The 25,644-nt window shown below is 45.7% G+C and overlaps 1 protein-coding gene across 2 annotated transcripts in view; it reads left to right on the forward strand.

Moving 5' to 3' along the window:
* Positions 1-5,907: 5,907 nt before the first annotated feature.
* The window catches only part of LOC139416465 (neurotensin receptor type 1-like), a 57,767-nt gene continuing 38,030 nt past the window's right edge, over positions 5,908-25,644 (forward strand). For both annotated transcript variants that reach the window (XR_011635102.1, XM_071165089.1), the window contains exon 1: positions 5,908-6,772. Coding sequence is in view for 1 of the 2 variants with exons in the window: in XM_071165089.1 (XP_071021190.1) it covers positions 6,080-6,772 (693 nt within the window). In the remaining variant the exon portion in view is untranslated. The remainder of the gene's footprint in view (positions 6,773-25,644) is intronic.

Genomic DNA, 25,644 nt, shown 5'->3' on the forward strand with positions numbered 1-25,644 from the left:
TGGGTGAAAAACTCACTTTAGCAAGCATTGGCCAATCAAAACCTAATATAGATGTGACTAACCATACAATTATTACATCTAGGCTAATTAGATCAAGATCTGTCTTTCTCATCCACAAAAGCCTTGAGCCATGAATAGCTGTTAAGCAGGACTCTTCTAGCTCTGAAGAGAGGCTATACTGTAGATAAGTACACTGGTAAATATTAATATAGGTGGTTGTGACAGACTGGGACTGGAGCCTGCAGACAGAGCAGAGCAGCCCTCCAGCGTAGCCAGGCCCTTTGATTAGCCTGGCCTGAGGACAGCGAGTGAGTCAAGAAAGACCCCCATCTCCCTCAGCAGACAAATGTCAGTTTACAGGGGTATAAGATAAGAATCCCTCATTGACAGATAGCGAGAACTTCTCAGTTTGACAAATGTGTCAATGTTAAAATTATGCCAAGCAACCATCCAGCTGAGAGCCAGAACACAATGAATGCTACAGTGTTGAATCCACTCAATATAGCTCACTGCGCACTGAAGCAGATAAACAAGGATGGATTCTGAGAATTATCTTTTTTAAATGCTGTATTAAAAACAACTTGTGGAGATGTGTCTGAGGTGAACTGTGTGCAACATCAGACTTGCCTGCCTCAGTGGGCTCTAAAGCAGCAGATACGACATCCCATCGCCTTTCAGAGGCTCGGCGACATTCTTTCCTTTTCTTTGAGTTTGGGTCATCATCACCAGGCGACTCATTATGTGCAATCTACCGTTTATGGTTTCCAGCTGTGAAAGAGTTTTTATTTTTAACCTCTGCACACTGTGGGGAGAGTGTGTGAGTTATGCACCTGTAACAACATGTGTGGAGCATACCAGCGCCCACTTCTTCCCACCTATGTCATCATCAACTTTGCAACAAGATGTCACGGTTTTACCAATTTCAATTTAGATTCTGACTTTTATCCACGTTTCTCGAAAGGTTACATTTTTAAGTTGTCAAATTTGTATGTTTTTTTTCACACCCTGGGTTGCTCCTCCTACTCCGCCACATCGTTCAGAATGGTTGAGAGAGAAAGAGACTTTTGGTCTTTCTTTAATGAAACATTCTCATTTCATCAAAGCCCCCCCCCCCCCCCCCCTTAAAATAAAACACCAAAATGTATCCTGTAGAGAGAGCTATCATCTACACACAACCCACTGGGCACACACTGCTTGAATCAACGTTGTTTACATGTCATTTCAATTAAATTATGTTGAACCGACGTGGAATATCAAATAAAATTGTATTCGTCAATGCATCGAATACAACAGGTGTAGGTAGACCTTACCTTGAAATGCTTACTTACGAGGCCCTAACCAACAATGCAGTTTAAACAAATATGGATAAGAATAAGAAATAAAAGTAACAAATAATTAAAGAGTAGCAGTAAAATAGCAATAGCGAGACTACATACAGGGGAGTACAGATACAGAGTCAATGTGCAGGGGCACAGGTTAGTTGAGGTAGAGTTATTAAAGGGACTATGCATTGATGATAACAACAGAGAGTAGCAGCGGTGTAAAAGAGGGGGAGGGGGGATGCAAATAGTCTGGGTAACCATTTGATTAGATGTTCGGGAGTCTTATGGCTTGGGGGTAGAAGCTGTTTAGAAGCCTCTTGGACCTAGACTCGGCGCTCCGGTACCGCTTGCCGTGTGGTAACAGAGAGAAGAGTCTATGACTAGGGTGGCTGGAGTCTTTGACAATTTTTAGGGCCTTCCTCTGACACCGCCTGGTATAGAGGTCCTGGATGGCAGGAAGCTAGGCCCCAATGATGTACTGGGCCTTTCGCACTGCCCTCTGTAGTGCCTTGCGGTCGGAGGCCAAGCAGTTGCCATACCAGGCAGGGATGCAACCAGTCAGGATGCTCTCAATGGTGCAGCGTTTGAACCTTATGAGGACCCATGCCAAATATTTTCAGTCTCCTGAGGGGGAATATATTTTGTCATGCCCGCTTCATGATTGTCTTGGTGTGCTTGGATCATGTTAGTTTGTTGGTGATGTGGACACCAAGAAACTTGAAGCTCTCAACCTGCTCCACTGCAGCCCTGTCGATGAGAATGGGGGTGTGTTCGGTCCTCTTTTTCCTGTAGTCCACAATCATCTCCTTTGTCTTGATCACGTTGAGGGAGAGGTTGTTGTCCTGGTACCACACGGCCAGGTCTTTGACCTCCTCCCTACAGGCTGTCTCGTCATTGTCGGTGATCAGGCCTACCACTGTTGTGTCATTGGCAAACTTAATGATGGTGTTGGAGTCGTGCCTGGCCGTGTAGTCATGAGTACAGGAGGGGACTGAGCACGCACCCCTGAGGGGCCCCTGTGTTGAGGATCAGCATGGTGGATGTGTTGTTACCTACCCTTACCACCATGACCAGCCTTTCAAAGCACTTCATGGCTACAGACACGAGTGCTACGGGTCGGGAATCATTTAGGCAGGTTACCTTATTGTTCTTGGGCACAGGCATTATGGTGGTCTGCTTAAAACATGTTGGTATTACAGACTCGGACAGGGAGAGGTTGAAAATGTCAGTGAAGACACTTGCCAGTTGGTCAACCTAAATACAATTAACAATGGTGTGTGTAGTCAGTAATCAGCAGTGTAAGTGAGTGGTTGCGTGCATAGATGTGATAGTGAGGGGTGTTGAAAGGTGTCAAAGCAAACAAACAAAACGGCAACAAAAATGTCACAACCAAACTAACAGTGTGTCTGCATGGAGAGAGTCTCAATGAATGGGGAAGAGGTTTATTTATCCCAGGACACACCCGATCCCAGGTGTGTCCCATTTCGCTGACAACCCTCGCGGCTCCGCCCACCGACAAGGCGGTCGAACAAGGCTTGAATACGGACAGATGTTCCTCCCAAGTATCTACATCGTCCAGATCAACAGTGCACCCGGGCCAGACTGGAGACAACCCTGCGCATTACGCAGGCCGAAACTCATAACCGAATACGAGTACAGACCAGAGATTTCACGTGCCCTACTCGTCAGTGGCATCTGCCAATAGCCCTTTAACAGTTGGGAGAAGCCCAACTGGAGAAAGAAAGCGCTGCTATATCACTCTCCAGCATGTACCTGACCTCAGCATCCAGACAAAGCAGTTACTCTGAAGAAACCCTATAGAACCACTGACGAATGGGGTCAGCATCCCTAACGTCAATATCGTGTTGTATTAAGTTTGTACGTGTAGGTGTATCAGAAAACAAACCTTGAAATCTCTGAATCAAACCAACCATCTCTTCCCGCCCATCAACATGTAGGTGAGCGTGAAGGCTGTCTAAAACATCCAGTGTCTCTGAATTGTTCAACCTACAAGTACTTTGTTTGCATCTTTTGTTACAGCTTTTGAGTTGTAATGTTTGGTAGGCCCAGTGTTAGTTGCCTTTGTTTGTTTGGTAAACTTGCCATTGCGGTGGATAGCTTGTTCTGTGCTGCGTTGGAGAGAGTACATTGGTTAGTTTCCAGGCCCAGGCTGGAAGCTCTTTCTCTACTTGCTGTTGGGACATTGGTCTGCGGTGAGTACAATCGTCTGTGTACCTCAGTGGGAGATTTGGGTAGGGTACTGACACTTGCTACCTGGAGCTATGGCCTTTCTTTTTCCCCTGTTAGGCTTAGCGACGTGTTTCATTTTGGAATACGTTGGACATGGTAATTTTGTTTGTTATTTTTGTGTGGTGTCCGTGGACTGAACAATTGTCTCGGGGGCACATCCATGGCTTTGGGGAATCTGCCAGCGTGCTGAGTGTTTTTTCCTTGCCAGCGGGCTACAGTGCGTAATTACCCACCGCAAATTAAAGACTAGGGCTCCGCCCACTGACATCCTATTAAGGAAAACAAGAGCAAAGAGAAAGCTATATATATTTTGTTACCTTTATTTAACTGGCCAAGTCAGTTAAGAAACAAATTCTTATTTTCAATGACAACCTAGGAACAGTGGGTTAACTGCCTGTTCAAGGGTAGAACGACAGATTTGTACCTTGTCAGCTCAGGGATTTGAACTTGCAATCTTTCGGTTACTAGTCCAACGCTCTAAACGCTAGGCTACCCTGCCGCCCCAGATTTTGGGTCGTCACAGCGTGATCACACAGTCTTCTGCAACAGCTGGTGCTCTCAAGCATGTTTCAGTGTTCTTTGCCTCAAAGCGAGCATAGAAGTAGTTTAGCTCATCTGGTAGTCTTGTGTCACTGGACAGCTCTCGGCTGTGCTTCCTTTTGTAGTCTGTAATGGTTTGCAAGCCCTGCCACATCCGACGAACGTCAAAGCCGGTGTAGTACCATTTGATCTTAGTCCTGTATTGATGCTTTGCCTGTTTGATGGTTTGTCGAAGAGCATAGCGGGATTTCTTATAAGTGTCTGGGTTAGAGTCCCGATCCTTGAAAATGGCAGCTCTAGCCTTTAGCTCAGTGCGGATGCCATGGATTTGTATGTACGGTCACTGTGGGTGGGGGGGGGGGGACATCATCGATGCACTTATTGTTGAAGCCAATGACTAATGGGGTGTACTCCTCAATGCCATAGATATTGTGCACCAGCTGTTAGTTACAAAAATACATAGTCCGCCCCTTGTCTTACCAGACGCCGCTGTTCTATCCTGCCGATACAGCGTAAAACCAGCCAGCTGTATGTTGATAGTGTCGTCGCTCAGCCACGATGCTGTGAAGCATAAGATATTACAGTTTTGAATGTCCCATTGGTAGTTTAATCTTCCGCGAAGGTAATCTATTTTATTCTCCAAAGCTTGCACGTTTGATAGAGGAATGGAAGGGAGGTTTATTCGATTGCCTACGAATTCTCAGAAGGTAGCCCACCCTCTGGCCCCTTTTTCTCCACCTCCTCTTCATGCAAACCACAGGGATCTGGGCCTGTTCCCGAGAAAGCACTATATCATTCGCGTCGGGTTCGTCAGACTTGTTAAAGGAAAACAAGGATTCTGCCAGTCCGTGGGGAGTAATCGTAGTCCTGATGTCCAGAAGTTGTTTTCGGTCATAAGAGACAGTAGCGGCAACATTATGTACAAAATAAGTAAAGAAATACGTTGTAAATAAATGAACAGAAAACACAATCGGTTGGGGACACGTAAAACGTCAGCCTTTTTCTCCGGCGCCATTGTTACCATAGACACTAAATTGACATCTGTCCCCAGTGGAAAGCTTCTAAGGATGTGGTAGCTTAAATCTTCTCCATGGGGCCCTGTGTAGAAATATGTAGGAGGAGAGGGAGTCGGCACCTTCTCCAACACAAAATCCATTCAAAAAGATTTAGGTGCTTCTATATCCCATTAGCAATAAGGCTGTACAAAGAGCCCTCTAAACTAATGCATGCAATCATTGTCTGCTTAGTTGATTACATTTTTGTTTACATGTTCTTTTTTTGCTGCTGTATATTTCACATTGATTAGGCATTATCCTCTGCTCTGCTGCTCTCCATACAGATGTGAGTTACTGTAACCATTCATCATGAATCTTTCTCTTGGGTACACACACACACACACACACACACACACACACACACACACACAGTCTGGCAGTCTCTGATACAAAGAGTAGTTAAGCACACCCAAGCACTCTAGTTTTCTAAAACTATTACATATCAAAATCCAGAGATCACTTGTCATTTTCATTCAGTCATTTCAATGTCCATTTTTTTCCCCCAAAATATATTAGTCAAATAGCCAATGATATTTCAGTCAACATTTATAGACATAGATGAAGGCTATCTACTTTCTAAAGCCATTAATGGAAATAATCCGTTTATAATGATCAAGTCTACTTTAGGTATTCAAGGTGAAATATCAATGCATATATCAACAAAAAAAACACAATTTACTGAATGCCACTGCGTCATCGTACAAGGTTTCGAGTCAAAGCACGCCTCCTCCTGTGCCAGATATAAAATCATCACAACTTGCCTCCTGGGCTCTAATCCGCACTCTCGCTTTGCTGCTTTTACGCGCAAACTCACTTCCCTCACTGACGCTACATGTGTTTTCTCAACGGGATTTTTATATTTTGCAGTCTTTAACAAGTGATTCTACGAGTCAATTATTTACATTACACAATATGGAGGGTAATTTTACACTGACAGGGCGCGACTTTCTAGATTTACGCGCGTTGGCTCAGAAACTTCTGACTCGGGGAAACAACTACTCTCTGCGTCTGGTGAACTACTCTCTGTTTGACAACGGATCGGGGTTCTATGAGGAGGACTCATTGGACGTGAACACTAACATCTACTCGAAAGTCCTGGTCACTGTGATCTATATCGCGCTCTTTGCGGTCGGTTGCTTAGGAAACTCCGTTACGCTGTACACCCTGCTGACCAAGAAGTCACTACAAAATCTCCAAAGCACTGTCCACTACCACCTAGCGAGTCTCGCCGTCTCCGACCTGCTCATACTTGTCCTTAGTATGCCCGTTGAACTCTATAACTTCATCTGGGTCCATCACCCTTGGGCGTTCGGGGGAGTCGTTTGTAAAGGTTACTATTTCATTCGGGATGCTTGCTCTTATGCCACAGCATTCAATATCGCCAGCCTCAGCGTGGAGCGTTATATGGCAATTTGCCACCCTTTCAAGGCGAAGAGCATCATGTCGCGCAGCCGCACCAAGAAGCTGATCAGCGGGATGTGGGTGGCTTCGTTCCTCCTGGCCTCTCCGATGCTCTTCACCATGGGCCAGAAGTACCATGGGCCCCAAAGGGAGAAGATATGCACCACAATCGTGTCACCTGTCTTATTGAAGATAGTGATTCAGGTGGGTTTGAAACGCCTCCTTATTTCACAACAATCAGTTGAGTAGTGCACAGGAGGTTGGCCCGTACCTTAATTGGGGAGGACAAACTTGTGGTAATGGCTGGAGCAGAATGAGTGGAAAGGTATAAAATACATCAAAGACATGGAAACCATGTGTTTGATGCCATTCCATTTACTCCGTTCCAGCCATTATAATGAGCCATCCTCCCCTCAGCAGCCTCCACTGGAGTAGTGGTATTTTACGCACCTATTTAGTCACTGCACAGCACACACAGAGAGAGGGGGAGAAATGGTGCAGGAGAGTAGGATGAGAGAGATACAGAAACAGAGATGAATACCCAATAATCAGAACATTTTCATTAATTTCCCCACTCATGAGAGACAACCTTGTGGTATATTTTGGAGATGCAATACGTAATACTGTTGAGTGGTCCTTGGATGGAAGTGGTCTGGTTGTCATGGTGATGGGCTGCTGCAGTTGTTTGTGGAAGTGTGTGACTGGTGATATTGTGGCATCAAGTAGCCTAGTGACTAAAAAAGCGGGCCAGCAACTGGAGGGTTGCTGGTTAGAATCCTAGCTCAGAAGATTTATTGCAGAGGGTTGCTGGCATTATCCTAAATTCTATCGCCTGCTGTTGTGCATCTAAACTAGGCACTTAACCACCTATAATTGCTGCACTGTGATTTCTTCCCACCACCATATGTGTGTGTCTCAGGGGGTTGGGTTGTGCATAGAGATATGTTTCCAATCCCTGTACATTAATGCACTATAAAGTACATATAATCTTGTCCCTCCTTGCAATGTCCCCACACCCTCTACTTCCATCCTCACATATCATTGTCATATACAAAAACTGAGAGAACAGCAAGCAAATACAGGAAATCCTGTCTTCTAAGGGTGCTGTTGTTGCGCAACATATTTCTTCAGAATGAATGGGATAGCAAGGTCGAGCTCGGAGCTTGATGGAATGGGACCATAAATTGTATGAATTTTGCGCTTCCACAGAACTTATCATAATCTCCAAACTCATAAGAATTGCATTGCCAGAGCTGTCAGTTTTTTCTTTCCACTTCTCTTTTCCCTACATGACCATTTCTTACATCATGTAATTTCACTTCTTCTCCTCCTCCTACGCATAGGGATGTCATTACACATGCTGCAGGAACACACACTCTCCTCCGCAACAAACCATGTGTAGCCTAGGATACCTGGAGGGCAGCCACAAATGTCTTCGCTTATTTTATTTTGTTGGGCATAAATACTGACATTGTCAAGCATCAGGACACGGGAGGCAGTTTATCAACCTAAGGAATGGTGTGTGTGCATGTGTCAGAGATGTATTAGTGACTCCCATTTCAGAAGCAACTGAACTAATAAGTCTGTTGACCTTTCAGTTTAGCTTCCTGCTGTTTGGTAGTGCAGGGCCCTATAACACTTCATCCACCAGTTTGACCACTACAGAGAAAGAAAGAGAGTCAGATAGTTGCTCCACCAGCTGCCCACAGATGTTTTTGGGTGTGGTGGAAAAGTAGCCCTCTAAAATTGTTGACACAGCAGTGTATACTTGTTTGTTTGTCAGTGTATACGTGCATGTTTGTGTGTGTGTGTCAGTGTTTGTGTGTTTGTGTATGTGGGCGTGTGCAGTATTACTTAGTTTTTGGCATAGAGCACCACAGAATAATAGGGGAACTCCGGGATTAACATGAGTGGTGTCCCTCTGTGCAGGGAACTCTCTGGTTGTATTTCTGGAAAAGTCCATGCTGTGTGAAACACTTGGGATTGTGGTCTTTCTTATTCCAACCACCTCAGCCTGCTGTGACGTCACTGGGAAACAAACCAAACTCTAACACTCATGACTGATGACAGAACCGTGGCACAGCTTTCTGTGCCTTCCAGGTAACACCTCACAAACTCAGCCAAGGCTCGACATGAGTCTTAAAGTGTCTTGCTGTGTTTAGGCAGCCCAATTCTGATCTTTTGCCCAAGTATTGGCCAAAGATCTGATCTGATTGCTCAAAAGACCAATTAGTGAAATTGGTCTGCCTGTGCACTGTATAAAAGTTGAGATTCAGTCAAAAGGTCTCATCTTATCAAGCCAAGTCAACAAAATTAGGAAAATGTTAAGTTGACTCACTGAGAAAAAAAAATAATTCAGTTGAGTAAACAAAAACAATGTGTTTCCTCAAAGTAGAAGTACACAGCCATGAAGTCAAAGAAACTGAAGCAACATCCATTTTGTTGACTAAAAATGTGACTGAATGGCTCAAATCAGTCTAATGTAGCAAAATTTGAAATTGTGTTTTTTACATTGGAAAAAAGTAGCGACTCAGAGGTACAAAATGGTATATCATACACTACAGTTAAGGAACAATGGGGAAGTAATTCTGCTTTGAAAGTTGATAAACTTGTGAACTCACTTTTGAGGAAATGGATTTAAAAATGTTTTGGTACTACTACTGGAGAGCTGTTCTTTATCTACACCCATTCAGCATCGTTCACACCCTCTTAAGCTTTAACCCCACCCATCCCACCCACCCACACCCACACCCAGTACATTTGGTGTTAGTTTGGAAAACTCTACATTTAAAGTTATAACTAAAATTGGCTAGGAAAATTGTAGGTTTTTGTTGTTTTTGTTGTTGTGTTATTTTTTACATTATTTGCTCAGAACATTTCTAATACTATTACCTACAGCTGAAAATAACTTTTGGATATTAGATCAACAGTCACTTACCTACATAAGGGACGCCGATGGCAGCTTCCGTATGGTTGATGAGCAATTTTACAAGGCATGACTTCCCTTACCAGAAAAGTCCCTTTGTTTGAACTGCCCGAGTCAGCCCCGTTCATCCCGGAGATACTCCAAAATGTCACCGCTGGAGTGGGGTCTTAGTCAGACTCGGGAAGCAGGCATACCACTCACCGCTTCTGAGTATATTACTCTCTAACGTTCAGTCCCTGGAAAATAAAATAGATTAACTCAGGGCGAGGATCTCCTTCCAGAGCGACATAAAGGACTAACATACTCTGTTTTACGGAATTGTGTCGCTCTCTGGATATATTGTCCCCGTCCATACAACCAGCGGGGTTCTCCATTCATTGCGCGGACAGGAACAACAAACTCACCGGGAAACACAGAGGTGGAGCAGTATGTCTCATGAAAACTCATGGTGTGATTGGGGTAACGTACAGAAACTCATCCTTTTATTGTCCCGATCTGGAATACCTCACCATCAAATGCAGACCACATTACCCCTCAAGATAATTTTCTTCCATTATAGTCACTGCCGTGTACATTCCCCCACAAACCGACACCAACACGGCTCTCAGGGAACAACACTGTACTGGGCGGCAGGTAGCCTAGTGGTTAACCTGTCTGGGAACGGGGTTCCGCTAGCGCCAACAGCCAATGAAATTGCAGGGCGCCAAATACAAATCAACAGAAATCTCATAAATCAAATTTCTCAAACATAAAAGTATTAGGCACCATTTTAAAGATAAAATTCTCGTTAATCCAGCCACAATGTCTGATTTAAAAAATGCTTTACAGTGAAAGTTCCACAAGAAAATCCCAGCCATTTTTCCAGCCAAAGAGAGGAGTCACAAAAAGAACAAATAGAGATAAAATGAATCACTAACTTTTGATGATCTTCATCAGATGACACAATACATGTATGTTTTGTTCGATAAAGTGCATATTTATATCCAAAAATCTAATTTTACATTGGCGTGTTATGTTCATTAATGTTGCAGAGAGCCACATCAATTTACAGAAATACTCATTATAAACGTTGATGAAAATACAACTGTTATGCATGGAACTTTAGATTTACTTCTCCTTAATGCAACTGCTGTGTCAGATTTCACATTTTTTTACAGAAAAAGCATACCATGCAACCAGCCAAAAGAAATATCCGCCATGTTGCACAGTCAACATTAGTCAGAAATAGCATTATAAATATTCAGAATCAGAATGCACTCCCATGAATCCCAGTTCCACAATAAATGTTTGATTTGTTCAACAAAGTTAATAATTTATGTCCATATCCCTCCTCTTGTTAGGGCGTTTGGTAAACAAATCGAAACGCGCGTGCTTCCAGCGGAAAGGTCGGACGAAAATTCCAAAAAGTTAGATTACTGGTTGTAGAAACATATCAAACGTTGTATAGAATCAATCTTTAGGATGTTTTTAGCATGAATGTTCAAAAATGTTCCAACCGGAGAATTCCATTGTCTGTAGAAAAGCCATGGAACGAGAGCTAACTCTGTGACACTCTGCCAGAGCACTGACTCAAAGAGCCCTCATTCCCCCCTCCTTTATAGTAGAAGACGGTTGACATCTATTGGAAGCCTTAGGAGGTACAATTTGACCCCATAGACACTGTATTCGATAGGCCAAGCTTTGAAAAACTACAAAACTCAGATTTCCCACTTCCTGGTTGGATTTTTCTCAGATTTTCGCCTGCCATATGAGTTCTGTTATACTCACAGACATCATTCAAACAGTTTTAGAAACTTTAGAGTGTTTTCTATCCGAATCTACTAATAATATGCATATATTAGCATCTGGGACTGAGTAGGAGGCAGTTTACTCTGCAGTGGAAAGGGTCAAAAGCTTCAAGTTACTTGGCATGCACATCATTGACGACCTGAAATGGTCCCTTCACACCGACAGTGTGGTGAAGAAGGCGCAACAGCACCTCTTCAACCTCAGGATTTGGCTTGACCCCTAAGGCCCTCACAAACTTCTACATATTGAGAGCAACCCGTCAGGTTGAGAGCAACCATTGAGAGCAACCTGTCAGGCTGTATCACCACCTGGTACAGCAATTGCACCGTCTGCAACCACAGGCCTCTTCAGAGGGTGGTGCCCTCCAGGACATCTACAGCAGCTGGTGTCACAGGAAGGCCAAGAAGATCATCAAGGACCTAAGCCATGGCCTGTTGACCCCCACTACCATCTAGAAGATGGAGACAGTACAGGTGCATCAAAGCTGGGACCGAGTGACAAACAGCTTCTATCCCCAGGCCATCACACTATTAAACAGCCACCACTAGACGGCCTCCGCCTATTACCCTGCCCTCTGCCCAGTACGCTGCTCCTCAGTCACTGTCACTAGCCAGCTACCATCGGGTACTCTACCCTGCACCTTAGGGACTGCTGTCCTACAGAATTTACATAGCCATTGAACACTAGTCATTTTAATATTGTTTACATACTATTGATATATCTGCTGCTGTACTAAACTTTTGATATTTTTTTTTATTTTGTATTATTGTGTGCTTGTTGACATTTACTTTTTCACTTTATTGATTGATAGGTACTAGGAGCATTTCACTGCAGCCACCACAACACCTGCTATACTGTGTATGGGACCAATAAATACAATTATTTTATATTTTATTAGTACATTTTGTGTAAGCTAAGTTGATCGAGCTTGATAGAGGCCATGCAACTTTATGACTAGAAATAATAAGTTGAAACAACAAATACTTTTTTACAGTGGTCTAAACACAGCCTATTAGTGACTATTGCTGTGACTTGCAAACATACTCCATCTGCTTTATCACCAAAGCTTACATTCGGCAAACAAATCCCTTACAATTTGGGTAAGATTCAGGGGTAAATTACCACTTAATAACATTTTAAAGCTAGCTGTGTCTCTTCACCCACCGAACATATTAGACACAAAGGGACACACAAACATGTCCTGTCATTCCCACTACCATGCCAATTCATCTGCCATTCAGAACCTAGCATTAGGGTTGGCCAATGCCTCTGCGATATTGACATGTTGCACAGAAACACTCTCACAGAGAGTTGGGAGGATGGACACTAACACCCGTTTGGCTCTCTGGCCTGCTGGCATGTGGTCCTGGCACCACTCCCCTTGGAGAGAGAGCCTGTGCTGGGGTCTGGACACTGGTTTCCTGGCCCGTCTGGTCCACCTAGCTGCTGGCTAGCTGGTGATGCGATGACTCCTCTATCCCCACTCCTTCCCTCCTACATCCCCTCCCAACACTCAGGCTCAGAAAGAAGAAGATATTTGGTTTGAGAATTTGAAAACCCTACAATATGGCCAACAGGAACTAGTCCACCAAGCCTTGTGTAAAAAGTAGATACACTTTCTCAATGCAATCTAATCAACTTTTATGTTTTGTGATTATTCAGACCAAAGCATATTTTCTCCTGTGTGTTTGTATTGTAGGCTTCTGGCCTCAAACTCAGATACAATAACACATGATAAAGAGTTAACAACACCGCAGGGAAGGCAGTACCCAGACTCCTGTTTCCACTGTTCCATCTCTGAGGCTGGAATTCAGCACAAACTTGGCTGACAGGCAAACATTGTTTTCAACCAAAGCAATTGAGAATAAACAAAATAAACTGAGTTTAAACTGAGAGTAGTTTGGGTCTCATGTTGGTGATGCCTGTGGTTTTGTTTTGTTCATGCCAGTTTTTTCGGTGCCAACAAGTTTATTTGGGTGTCTTTTCCAAACTAGCCAAAGCAAAATATGCCATTGTGGTGAGGTTGGCATGCTCATGTGTGAGGGGGAGGATATTTGGAAGGGTTGTGCAACCCGATGTATCTCTGACTCTAGAATTACTTCAACAATGGATGATCAGTGAACTGCTGTTCAATGTGCCCTCATAGGAAAGGGAGAGGACGCATTGTAAATGATAATATGGATTGAACCTTGGGGCTAAGAGTTAATTTCTTTATTACAAAGGTATTACATTTTTTGGAATCCCATACCCAGGGCATAGGTATCAAAAACATTAATCATTTGTAATTTGCTCTCCATCACCCAGAGAGCTTCTAGACACCAGGTGAATTTAATCTCATTTCAGCTCCAGACTAAAAGCTATATCAATAGCATGAGTTACACCATTCAGAGAACTGCTCAGCTTAGTGTGCCTACGTGACCCAGGGACCCAGGATTTTTTTTGGCACACTAAGGGCTATGCTGGCCATAAGATTAACAGTAAGGTAATCACAACCTACAGTTAATTAATTAATTGATCTTCTACAGGGCAAACAGTAAGAGTTATTGCTTTTTTGGTGTGTGTAATAGCCTGCTAAATCCTAGAATAAATATTAAATCTATCCTGGTGCCATTCTAGTGATTTGGTTTTAGATTAAAATAAGAAAATCTAACAGAATAGCAAATGACAGTTTTCTTGGCTCATCTATGTATATTGTTATGGCTCAGAGAGCTATCCAGTTGATTCCCTTGCTCTGTCCATCCACCAGGAAGAGACAGAGATCGTGAGCAAAGTATGTGAGCGGAGTATGCCCAATTTGACTTGAGTGCGGAGCGAGTTTCCCAAAGGCTGGAGAATCGGCCTTCACGCCCTCTCCAATTTCCGTAATGAGTTCAGGGCATGCCCAGCCCAGCATGTATTTGTAGGCTACTTGTGTGCCGCCATAACCCCTGTCATGGAGTTTGCTAAATATTTAAATAAATAAACTGATAAAAAACACAGGTGCAAAATCAAGGTGACTTACAAAGATGAAGTGGACCAAAAGCAAGAGAGGGAGTGCAGTGATGCAGTGTCCACAACTAAAGAATCATTGTGGAATCTAGATGCGTATTCCTGAAAGCGTGATGCTATACTACATGTACATGCTAACAGAAAGGAACGAGATGGGTAGCCAACTAAGTGTGTCATTTGAGCAAAGTATTTTATAAGCAAACAATCAGATCTCTTAAAAGTTTTGTTAATTTTCAGTTCTATTATCTATACAATAGGCTATCATTGATTTTGGCCCAATAGGCCTGACATATTACCTCTTTCAAGGAGCTTTCCGTTTCTATTGGGTTATTTTGCCTAAAAACCTTTAGGCCTACCTATAGGAAAAAAACTCTGCATCCCTGCCCATTCTGGGAAGAGTGGCCTGAAGGGTGTTAAACATCTCCAGTGGCTCTGCAAGCGCAGAGAGGGTATTCTCTGCTGCTGGCCTGCTTTCCAGGCACCATCGCATGAGCCTGAAGCCACAGACTCTGGCCAAACACCTCTTTCTAAAAGTTAATTCAAAGGAATATTTATTTAATTCTAAGTCACAGCCTATTTGCGCTATTTATAGACTCTAATAATTTAAATAAATATTTTCGTTCCTTCTTCTGATCTATTTAGTGTTTATATACTGTTTTAATATATGATATGTAGCCTATGTAAGAAGCGCTCATCATTTCAAAGTCACCTTTTCATGTTGTTTATTGAAATGCTTTTTATTCAGATCATATGGTTTGGTTTCAGTACTTCAAAACCAAATGGTAGGTCCAGATAATCACAAAAATAGATAGGTGTTGGTTAAATTGTGATTTTAATGAATGAACGAATTTGGAGTAGCAGTGTTTTTTTCCTGTGAGCCAGGAGTGGTTGAAAAAGAAGTAGGGCGCTGGAACGGTGGAGCGATCGCTGTCTTGAAAATGACCGGATCAAGGTGCAGCGTTGTGTGCGTACATTGTCTCTATATTTTTAAATGTCGCCAAAAAAACAATAAAAAACAAAAACGAACGTGAAGCTCCGTAAGGCTATACATGAATTAAACGAAGACAACTACCCACAAATACAAAAGGAAAAAAGGCTGCCTAAGTATGATTCCCAATCAGAGACAACGATAGACAGCTGTCCCTGATTGAGAACCATACCCGGCCAAAACACAGAAACAAAGAACATAGAGTTTCCCACCCGAGTCACACCCTGACCAACCAGACGGAAAATAAAAAGATATATATGGTCAGGGAGTGACAGTACCCCCCCATACCCACAAACCTGACACTATAAGGGGGGGGGGGGGGGGTCCGGGCTGGCATCTAGTTTGGTGGCAGCTCAAGACCACTGATAATCTCCCTTGATCTGGGGCTCCACGCAAGATCTCACCCCGTGGGGTCAAAATGATCACAAGAACGGTGAGCAAAAATCCCAGAACCACATTGGGGGACCTAGTGAATGACCTGCAGAGAGCTGGGACCAAAGTAACAAAGCCTACCATCAGTAACACAATACGCCGCCAGGGACTCAAATCCTGCAGTGCCAGACGTGTCCCCCTGCGTAAGCCAGTACATGTCCAGGCCCATCTGAAGTTTGCTAGAGAGCATTTGAATGATCCAGAAGAAGATTGGGAGAATGTCATATGGTCAGATGAAACCAAAATATAACTTTTTGGTAAAAACTCAACTCGTCGTGTTTGGAGGACAAACAATGCTGAGTTGCATCCAAAGAACACCATACCTACTGTGAAGAATGGGGGTGATTTTCTGTAAAGGGACCAGGACGACTGATCCATGTAAAGGAAAGAATGAATGGGGCCATGTATCGTGAGATTTTGAGTGAAAACCTCCTTCCATCAGCAAGGGCATTGAAGATGAAACGTGGCTGGGTCTTTCAGCATGACAATGATCCCAAACACACCGCCCGGGCAACGAAGGAGTTGCTTCGTAAGAAGCATTTCAAGGTCCTGGAGTGGCCTAGCCAGTCTCCAGATCTCAACCCCATAGAAAATCTTTGGAGGGAGTTGAAAGTCTGTGTTGCCCAGCAACAGCCCAAAAACATCACTGCTCTAGAGGAGATCTGTATGGAGGAATGGGCCAAAATACCAGCAACTGTGTGTGAAAACCTTGTGAAGACTTACAGAAAACGTTTGACCTCTGTCATTGCCAACAAAGGGTATATAACAAAGTATTGAGAAACTTTCGTTATTGACCAAATACTTATTTTCCACCATAATTTGCAAATAAATTCATTAAAAATCCTACAATGTGATTTTCTGGATTTTTTTTATCTCATTTTGTCTGTCATAGTTGAAGTGTACCTATGATGAAAATTACAGGCCTCTCTAATCTTTTTAAGTGGGAGAACTTGCACAATTGGTGGCTAACTAAATACTTTTTTGCCCTACTGTACTGGAGGCCTGGTACGTGGAGCAGAGACGCACTGGAGGCCAGGAGTGCTGTGCCGGCACCATTCGTCCTGGCTGGATGCCCACTCTAGCCCGTCCAATGCGGGGAGCTGGAATGTAGCGCACCGGGCTGTGAACGCGCACTGGAGACACTGTGCACTTCACCACATACACGGTGCCTGACCAGTACCACACTCCCTACCGTGAGCACGGGGAGTTAGCTCCGCCAACCTCCCCGTGTGCCTCCCCAAAAATCTTTTTTCGAGTGGCCTCCCGGTATTCCTTGCCAGCCGTGAACCTGTGTAATGCTGGTCCCCTTTTCTCTCTGCTTCCGCCGCCTTCCTCGCTGCCTCTGCCTGCTTCCACGGCAGGCTCTCGTGTCCTGACATCACCTCCTCCCAGGTCCATGATGTCCTCCACTCTGTCTGCCCCTCCTGGCCACTCTGCTTGGTCCGTTTGTGGTGGGTAGTTCTGTCAAGATCGCTGTCTTGAAAATGACCGGACTAAGGTGCAGCGTGGTGAGCGTACATTTTCTCTTTCTTTTTTAATGTCGCCAACAAAACAATAAACAACAAAAATTAAACGAAGACAACTACCCACAAATACAAAAGGAAAAAAGGCTGCCTGAGTATGATTCCCAATCAGAGACAACGATAGACAGCTGTCCCTGATTGAGAACCATACCCGGTCGAAACAAAGAACATTTGTTTCCCGCCCGAGTCACACCCTGACCAACCAAACATAGAGAATAAAAAGATCTCTATGGTCAGGGCATGACAGCAGGATTTCCGACTGCTCAAGTCAGCTCACATACTCTGATCATGAGAGATGATAGGTTGGGATTAAAGTGCTTTAGAGAGACGAGTCTGGACCTTAAAGGGATACTTTTTGATTTTATCTCTTCCCAATAGTCAGAAGGAAGTTGGAGGTAGTTTTGCGAGCCAATGATAACTAGCGTCAACGTAATGGCTGGAAGTCTATGGGTATCTGCTAGCATGCTCATTTCCACAATCCTAAAGTATCCCTTTAAATGTATTTCAACCCTGAAAGACGAGGCAGAAATGGAAAGGTGAAGGAGAGTTCTGTGTTTGAAGATATATTGTCATTATCTGAGAGAAAGAAGAGGAAAAATAGAGACCTTTACAGCAGGGCTGCAGGAAGATGTTTTGGTTTGGGGGTGCTGTCGACAGGGGATGCTGAGGAAAAATAGAGACCTTTACAGCATGGCTGCAGGAAGATGTTTTGGTTTGGGGGTGCTGTCGACAGGGGATGCTGAGGAAAAATAGAGACCTTTACAGCAGGGCTGCAGGAAGATGTTTTGGTTTGGGGGTGCTGTCGACAGGGGATGCTGAGGAAAAATAGAGACCTTTACAGCAGGGCTGCAGGAAGATGTTTTGGGTTGGGGGTGCTGTCAACGGGGGGTGCTAAGGAAAAATCTAGACCTTTACGAGTGGAGGGAGATTTAATTTCACCGTATTTTCTTTCATTCCAGTGAAATTTGTTCCACATCTGCCCCTACTGTTTCTGAAAAGTGTAAATAAATTCCTTTGCATATTCAAGGTCCTTTTCATTATTACATCAATAGTAATATCAAATGCCTTCATTGCATGTACAAGTTGGTAACTTGAAAAAATGTGAGGTGTGAAATGGAAATCCAAACTAGGGCTGTGGTGGTCGTGAAATTTTGTCAGCTGGTGACTGTCAAGCAAATAACGGTTAGTCTCATGGTAATTGACCGTTAATTAACAAAAACATTTAGCATCTCCTGGCATCTCCTGATGCAGACCTTTGGCACATCTACATTTTAAGGCGTCTAATAAATCCATGTAATATAGTCTACACCTTCACAATAAATCCCTTATTTATTTTAGACAGGTCTAAAGAAGCATGATATGAAGAAAATGTAGTCTATTTCAAAAGGACAGAATATCATACTCTGAGAGGTCCTGATATGGCTATGCCAAATGGCTGTGGGCTACACTAGTTGATTTGCTTAGATTTCCTCTGCATTATTTTATATTATTTTATAGTATGAAGAATACAATTGTACATAGCTGAATAAAATACACTGGATATTTTCTCCAAACGATTTGAGGGAGTGCTCACATGCTGCTATTCTGTATTGAGCGGTTAACAAAGAAATAGGTACCCCTTTGTGCTTCATTTAGAGTTGTTAATATAACTTTAGTTCTACAAACGTTGGGCTATATGTTTTGATTTTTAATACATTGTAAGGCTGCATGATGGGACACTAATGATGATTTGAAAAAAAGTTGCATGAAAGGCATGTGCTCTGCTTTGTTTTTTTTGCGCAAGCTGTACACACTTCAGTCTCTCATTCAACATTTGACAAGCACTTGATAATGCCTCAAATTTCACGGTGGCATCCCTTTTGGGTGGCCCTAATGCACCCCAAAAAAATCCATGTCTTTTGTGGCCATTGTGCCCTTGGCCCAGAGTGCTGCGTTGTGCCCTTCTCCCTGAGTGCTGCGCGCTCCAAAGCACCTCTCACTCACATGGCTCTCTGTCACTTGATCGGGTCTTTCTCACAGGCTACAAGTGAAGACAGACACAGAGGCAACTGCATGCGCCCTTATCCAATTCCGAACTGTCCACATTTACTTTTCATCAGCCAACAAGAACAGCAAAAGCACTAGCCTATGTCAATCTACTATCCCCCATAGTATAAAAGTTGACCTATTCTTTGTGAGAAATAAATATTCCAAACATGGTCTAGGACAGTTGTGGGATGCGATAGATCCCAAATTAATTCAACCGCTACCGTCAAAAACCTTTTTTTCACTATGAGGCTGACACAACAGATCAGAACATTTAGCTTTAAATGTTGATCAACTATTAGGCTATTTCTTCACATTATAAGCGCAGCAATGTGCACATGGCAGTAGGTTATAAGTGGGAAAACACCATTATCAAAAGTGACCACAAATGTGACTGACCGGCTCAAATCGGTCTTATGAAATTGTGTTTTTTACGTTGGATAAAAGTAGAGACTCAAAGCTACAAAATTATATATCATACAAAAATATAACAGTACTATACACTAACATACAACAGCACGTTCATCTCTAACCAACACCAGGGTTACAATATTCAATCCCGCACAAAGAAACGGGTGGGCCGGCTGACTAATAAAGCCCAACTAATTACAAACTTAAAACAGGTGCTATCAATAAACATATAAGGAGGGGGAGGAAAGAAATCAGTGGCAGGTAGTAGTCCGGCGACGACGACCGCCGAGCGCCACCTGAACAGGAAGGGGAGCCACCTTCGGTTGGACTCGTGACAGTACCCCCCCCCCCCCCCCGCGGCTCCAGCAGCACGCCGACACTGGGCTCGAGGTCGACCCGGAGGACGAGGTGCAGGGCGATCCGGATGGAGGCGATGGAAATCCCTCAACATTGACGGATCCAAGATGTCCCCCACCGGTACCCAGCACCTCTCCTCCGGACCGTACCCCTCCCAGTCCACAATGTACTGCAGGCCCCTCACCGGGGACCCCTCGATGTCCAGAGGGGGAGGAGGGACCTCCGGCACCTCACTGTCCTGCAGGGGACCAGCTACCACCGGCCTGAGGAGAGACACATGAAACAAGGGGTTAATACGATAATAGGAAGGGAGTTGTAATCGATAACACACCTCGTTTATTCTCCTCAGGACTTTAAAGGGCCCTACACACTGCGGCCCCAGCTTCCGGCAGGGCAAGCGGAGGGGCAGGTTTCGAGTCGAGAGCCAGACCCTGTCCCCCGGTACAAACACGGGGGCCTCACTGCGGTGGCGGTCAGCACTCCTCTTCTTCCGTCCACTCGCTTGTTGGAGGGATTCCTGGACAGCCCTCCAGGTCTCCTTGGAACGCTGCACCCATTCCTCCACCGCAGGAGCCTCGGTCTGGCTCGGATGCCATGGTGCCAGTACCGGCTGGTACCCCAACACACACTGGTGTGTGGCGTAGTGAGTTCTGGGCCATTTCAGCCCAGGGGATGTATCTCGCCCACTCCCCTGGCCGATCCTGGCAATACGACCGCAGAAACCTACCCACCTCCTGGTTCACTATCTCCACCTGCCCATTACTCTTGGGGTGATAACCGGAGGTCAGGCTGACCGAGACCCCCAGACGCTCCATGAACGCCCTCCATACTCTGGATGTGAACTGGGGACCCCGATCAGAAACGATGTCCTCCGGCACCCCGTAGTGCAGGAACACGTGGGTGAATAATGCTTCCGCAGTCTGTAGGGCTGTAGGGATACCGGGCAACGGGAGGAGACGGCAGGACTTAGAGAACCGATCCACAATCACCAGAACTGTGGTGTTTTCTTTAGACGGGGGAAGATCGGTCAGGAAATCTACGGATAGATGAGACCATGGCCGTTGTGGAACGGGGAGGGGTTGTAACTTCCCTTTAGGAAGGTGCCTAGGAGCCTTACTCTGGGCGCATACCGAACAGGAGGAGACATAAACCTTAACGTCCCTAATCAAGGTGGGCCACCAATACCTCGCCCGAAGGCTCCCACTGTCCTCGCCACCCCAGGGTGACCCGAGGAGGGTAGGACATGAGCCCACCGAATCAGTTGGTCCCGGACACCAAGCAGCACATACTTTCGCCGCGCCGGACACTGAGGAGGCGCGGGTTCCGCCCGTAACGCCCGCTCGATGTCCGAGTCCACCTCCCATACCACTGGTGCTATCAGCCTCGAGGCGGGAAGGATGGGAGTAGGTTCGGTGGACCTATCCTCCGTGTCGTAAAGGCGGGACAGTGCGTCAGCCTTTACGTTCTGGGAGCCCGGTCTATAAGATAATGTCAACTGGAACCGGGTGAAGAACATGGCCCACCTTGCCTGACGTGGGTTCAATCTCCTAGCTGCCCGAATATACTCCAGATTCTGGTGGTCGGTCCAGATGAGAAAGGGGAGCTTAGCCCCCTCAAGCCAGTGTCTCCACACCTTCAGAGCCCTGACCACCGCTAGCAACTCCCGGTCCCCCACATCATAGTTACACTCCGCTGGGCTGAGCTTCCTTGAGAAGAAAGCGCAGGAGCGGAGTTTTGGTGGCGTACCCGAGCGCTGTGATAGCACGGCACCCACCCCAGCCTCGGAGGCTTCCACCTCCACAATGAATGCTAGAGAGGGGTCCGGATGCGCCAACACGGGAGCATCCGTGAACAGCGCCTTCAACCTGTTGAAAGCTCCGTCCGCTTCTGCTGACCACTGTAACTGCACCGGGCCCCCCTTCAGCAGTAAGGTAATGGGGGCCGCTACCTGGCCAAAATCCCAAAACCGCTGCACCTCTTTTACCGTGGTCGGAGACTGCCAATTACGCAGGGCCCTAATGCGGTCACATTCCATCACCACCCTCGAGGAAGGAAGGAGACAGGAAGGAGACAGCTCGTTTGGAGAACACGCACTTCTCAGCCTTGATGTATAGGTCATGCTCCAGCAGTCTACCAAGCACCTTGCGTACCAGAGACACATGCGCGACGTGAGTGGCTGAGTAGATCAGAATGTCATCGATATAAACAACCACTCCCTGCCCGTGCAGGTCCCTGAGAATCTCGTCTACAAAGGATTGAAAAACGTCTGGAGCATTTTTTAACCCATACGGCATGACAAGGTACTCATAGTGGCCCGATGTGGTACTAAATGCGGTTTTCCACTCGTCTCCCTCCCAAATACGCACCAGACTATACGCGCTCCTGAGATCCAGTTTTGTGAAGAACTGCGCTCCGTGAAATGATTCCACCGCCGTAGCGATGAGAGGTAGTGGGTAACTAAACCCCACTGTGATGGCGTTTAGACCTCTATAATCAATACACGGACGCAAACCTCCCTCCTTTTTCTTCACAAAAAAGAAACTCGAGGAGACGGGCGAGATGGAGGGCCGAATGTACCCCTGTCCCAGCTACTCCGTGACGTATGTCTCCATAGCCAACGTCTCCTCCTGGGACAATGGGTACACGTGACTCTTGGGAAGCGCAGCGTTTACCTGGAGATCTATCGTACAATCCCTTCCCGGCCGATGAGGTGGTAATTTAGTCGCTTTCTTTTTACTGAAAGCGATTGCCAAATCGGCATGCTCGGGAGGAATGCACACCGTGGAACCCTGGTCTGGACTTTCCACCGACGTGGCACCGATGGAAACTCCCAGACACCTTCCAGAACACTCCTCTGACCACCCCTGGAGAACCCCCTTTTTCCACTAAATTTTAGGATTGTGCCGGGCCAGCCAGGGAATCCCTAGCACCACTTGGAAACGCAGGCGAATCAATAATAGAGACTGATACGCTCCCTATGATTCCCCTGCGTCACCATGTCCAGTGGAACCGTGGTCTCCCTGACCACCCCTGACCCTAATGGCCGGCTATCTAGGGAGTGCACGGGAAAGGGAGAAGCGGCACAAGCGGAACACCTAACTTAAGGGCGAGTCCGCGATCCATAACGTTCCCAGCTGCGCCTGAATCGACTAGCGCCCTATGCTGGGAAGAGGGAAAAAAGGGGGTTCTGGGTGAGTTTGGTGCTGACTCACCTGGGGTGATCGAGAAGTGTTGCGCCTGCCCCCCCAGCACCGATCGGCCGTGTGTCCTCTCCGACCACAGCTGGTGCAGGGTGGGCCTCCTCCTCCGGTACCCCTCGGCACGGCCCCTCCCAACTCCATCGGAATGGGAGCGGAGGGGCTGGGTGGTGGAACACACAGGACCCTCTCCGAACGCCCTCGGGCAGCCAGCAGATTGTCCAGTCGGATGGACATATCAATCAGCTCATCAAGGGAAAGTGCAGTGTCCCGACACGCTATCTCCCTGCGAACGTCCTCCCGGAGACTACACCGGTAGTGGTCGATAAGGGCCCTGTCGTTCAACCCAGATCCTGCTGCCAAGGTCCGGAACTCCAGCGCGTAATCCTGGGCGCTCCTCTTCTCCTGCCTGAGATGAAATAGTCGTTCTCCCGCCGCTCGGCCCTCTGGAGGGTGGTCAAACACGGCACGGAAACGGCGGGTAAACTCTGGGTAGTGCTCCTTCGCTGAGTCTGGGCCATTCCAGACTGCGTTCGCCCACTCCAGAGCACGACCAGTGAGGCAGGAGATGAGGACACTCACCCTCTCCGCTCCCGAGGGAGTGGGTCTTACGGTGGCCAGGTACAGTTCCAGTTGGAGTAAGAACCCCTGGCACCTCGCCACCGCTCCATCATAAGCCCTCGGGAGCGTCAGACGGAGAGCGCTGGAGTCGGGGGATGGGGAGTCCGGAACTGGGGGAGCCGAAGATGGAGAGAGGAGACCACTCCTCTCCCATCGGTCCATTCTCTCCATCATCTGATCCATAGCCGATCCGATCCGATGAAGAACAGTGGTATGGTGGAGAACCCGTTCCTCCATCGATGGGAGAGGATTGGCCGCTGCTCCTGCTGACTCCATTTTAAAGGATGGAGGGATTCTGTAAGATCCTGGGTGTCGTGAATGTGGAGTCAGGCGCAGGGAAACAGAGAGTTCAGTATAGTGCTCTTTTAGTGAAAACATGGCTACTAAACACTAAACACTGGGTGCTTAAAACAAAATGCCCCAGATACGGGGAACAAAAATATAACAGTACTATACACTAACATACAACAGCACGTTCATCTCTAACCAACACCAGGGTTACAATATTCAATCCCGCACAAAAAAACGGGCGGGCCGGCTGACTAATAAAGCCCAACTAATTACAAACTTAAAACAGGTGCTATCAATAAACATATAAGGAGGGGGAGGAAAGAAATCAGTGGCAGCTAGTAGACCACCGAGCGCCACCCGAACGGGAAGGGGAGCCACCTTTGGTCGGACTCGTGACAGGTACCTAGTGAAGAGCCCTTCTTTGTCTACACCCATTCAGTATTGCTCTTAAGCTTTAGCCCCACCCATCTCGTTTCACTCTTGGCACATTCAGAGTGCACACTTGATGCTCTGGCCGATGACTTGTTTACCTCTGGATAACATGAAAACAGCCTAATCAGCTCTGCTGGCAACAATTTCATTAGCCTTTTTGGCCGACTTTTACTGACACTGAACATATTCAATGGGTGTTGTGCGCTTTTTTGCCAATGTTTACTGACACCGGATATATTCAACGGGTGTTGTGCATTCGTAAATTCATCAGTTATTCTGAACCCTGGCATACTCAAACTGAATTTACCAACGTACCCGAAATGGTTACTTGCATAGTGGAGTCTTTTGTTAAGACATGTAGCTAGCCAGCTAGGTAAACAATGTGTAAGATCATCACTGGGGCCAAGCTTCCTGCCATCCAGTACCTATATAATAGGCAGTGTCAGAGGAAAGCCCATAAAATTGTAGACTCCAGTCAACCAAGTTATAGACTGTTTTCTCTGCTACCGCACGCCAAGCAGTACCGGAGCGCCAAGTCTAGGACCAAAAGGATCCTCAACAGCTTCTACCCCCAAGCCATTAGACTGCTTAACAAATCCTCAAAATGCACTGGTTGGTTCAGGGCTTGTAAGTAAGCATTTCACGGTAAAGTCTACACTTGTTGTATTCAGCGCATGTGGCAAATAAAGTTTGATTTGATTTCAACAACATAAAATTCAATGTGGAAAACTGATTTGGATTTGCAAAAATGAATCAACCTGAGGGATTTTTGTTTTCTCTCAACTTTTAACCTAAATCCAATTACATGGTGACATTTTCTGTTGAATTCACGTTAGTTGCCAACTCAATTAAACCTAAATCAAAACTAGATGTTGAAATTGGGTCACATCAACTTGTGGTCACAGTGAGTCACAGTGAGTCACAGTAAGCAATCTGTATACCCCCCCAATCTGTATCGTTGAAGTGTTACAGATAGCACACTAGAAATGTAAAGGTAATTTCCGATTGAGCCAACATATGCAGCGTTTACCATGAATGCATTGTCTGCTAACGTGGGAACATTGCCTTAAATTTCAATCACGCTGTAACGCTGAACT

Source organism: Oncorhynchus clarkii, chromosome 9 (assembly GCF_045791955.1).
Source record: "Oncorhynchus clarkii lewisi isolate Uvic-CL-2024 chromosome 9, UVic_Ocla_1.0, whole genome shotgun sequence".
Taxonomy (NCBI): Eukaryota; Metazoa; Chordata; class Actinopteri; order Salmoniformes; family Salmonidae; genus Oncorhynchus; species Oncorhynchus clarkii.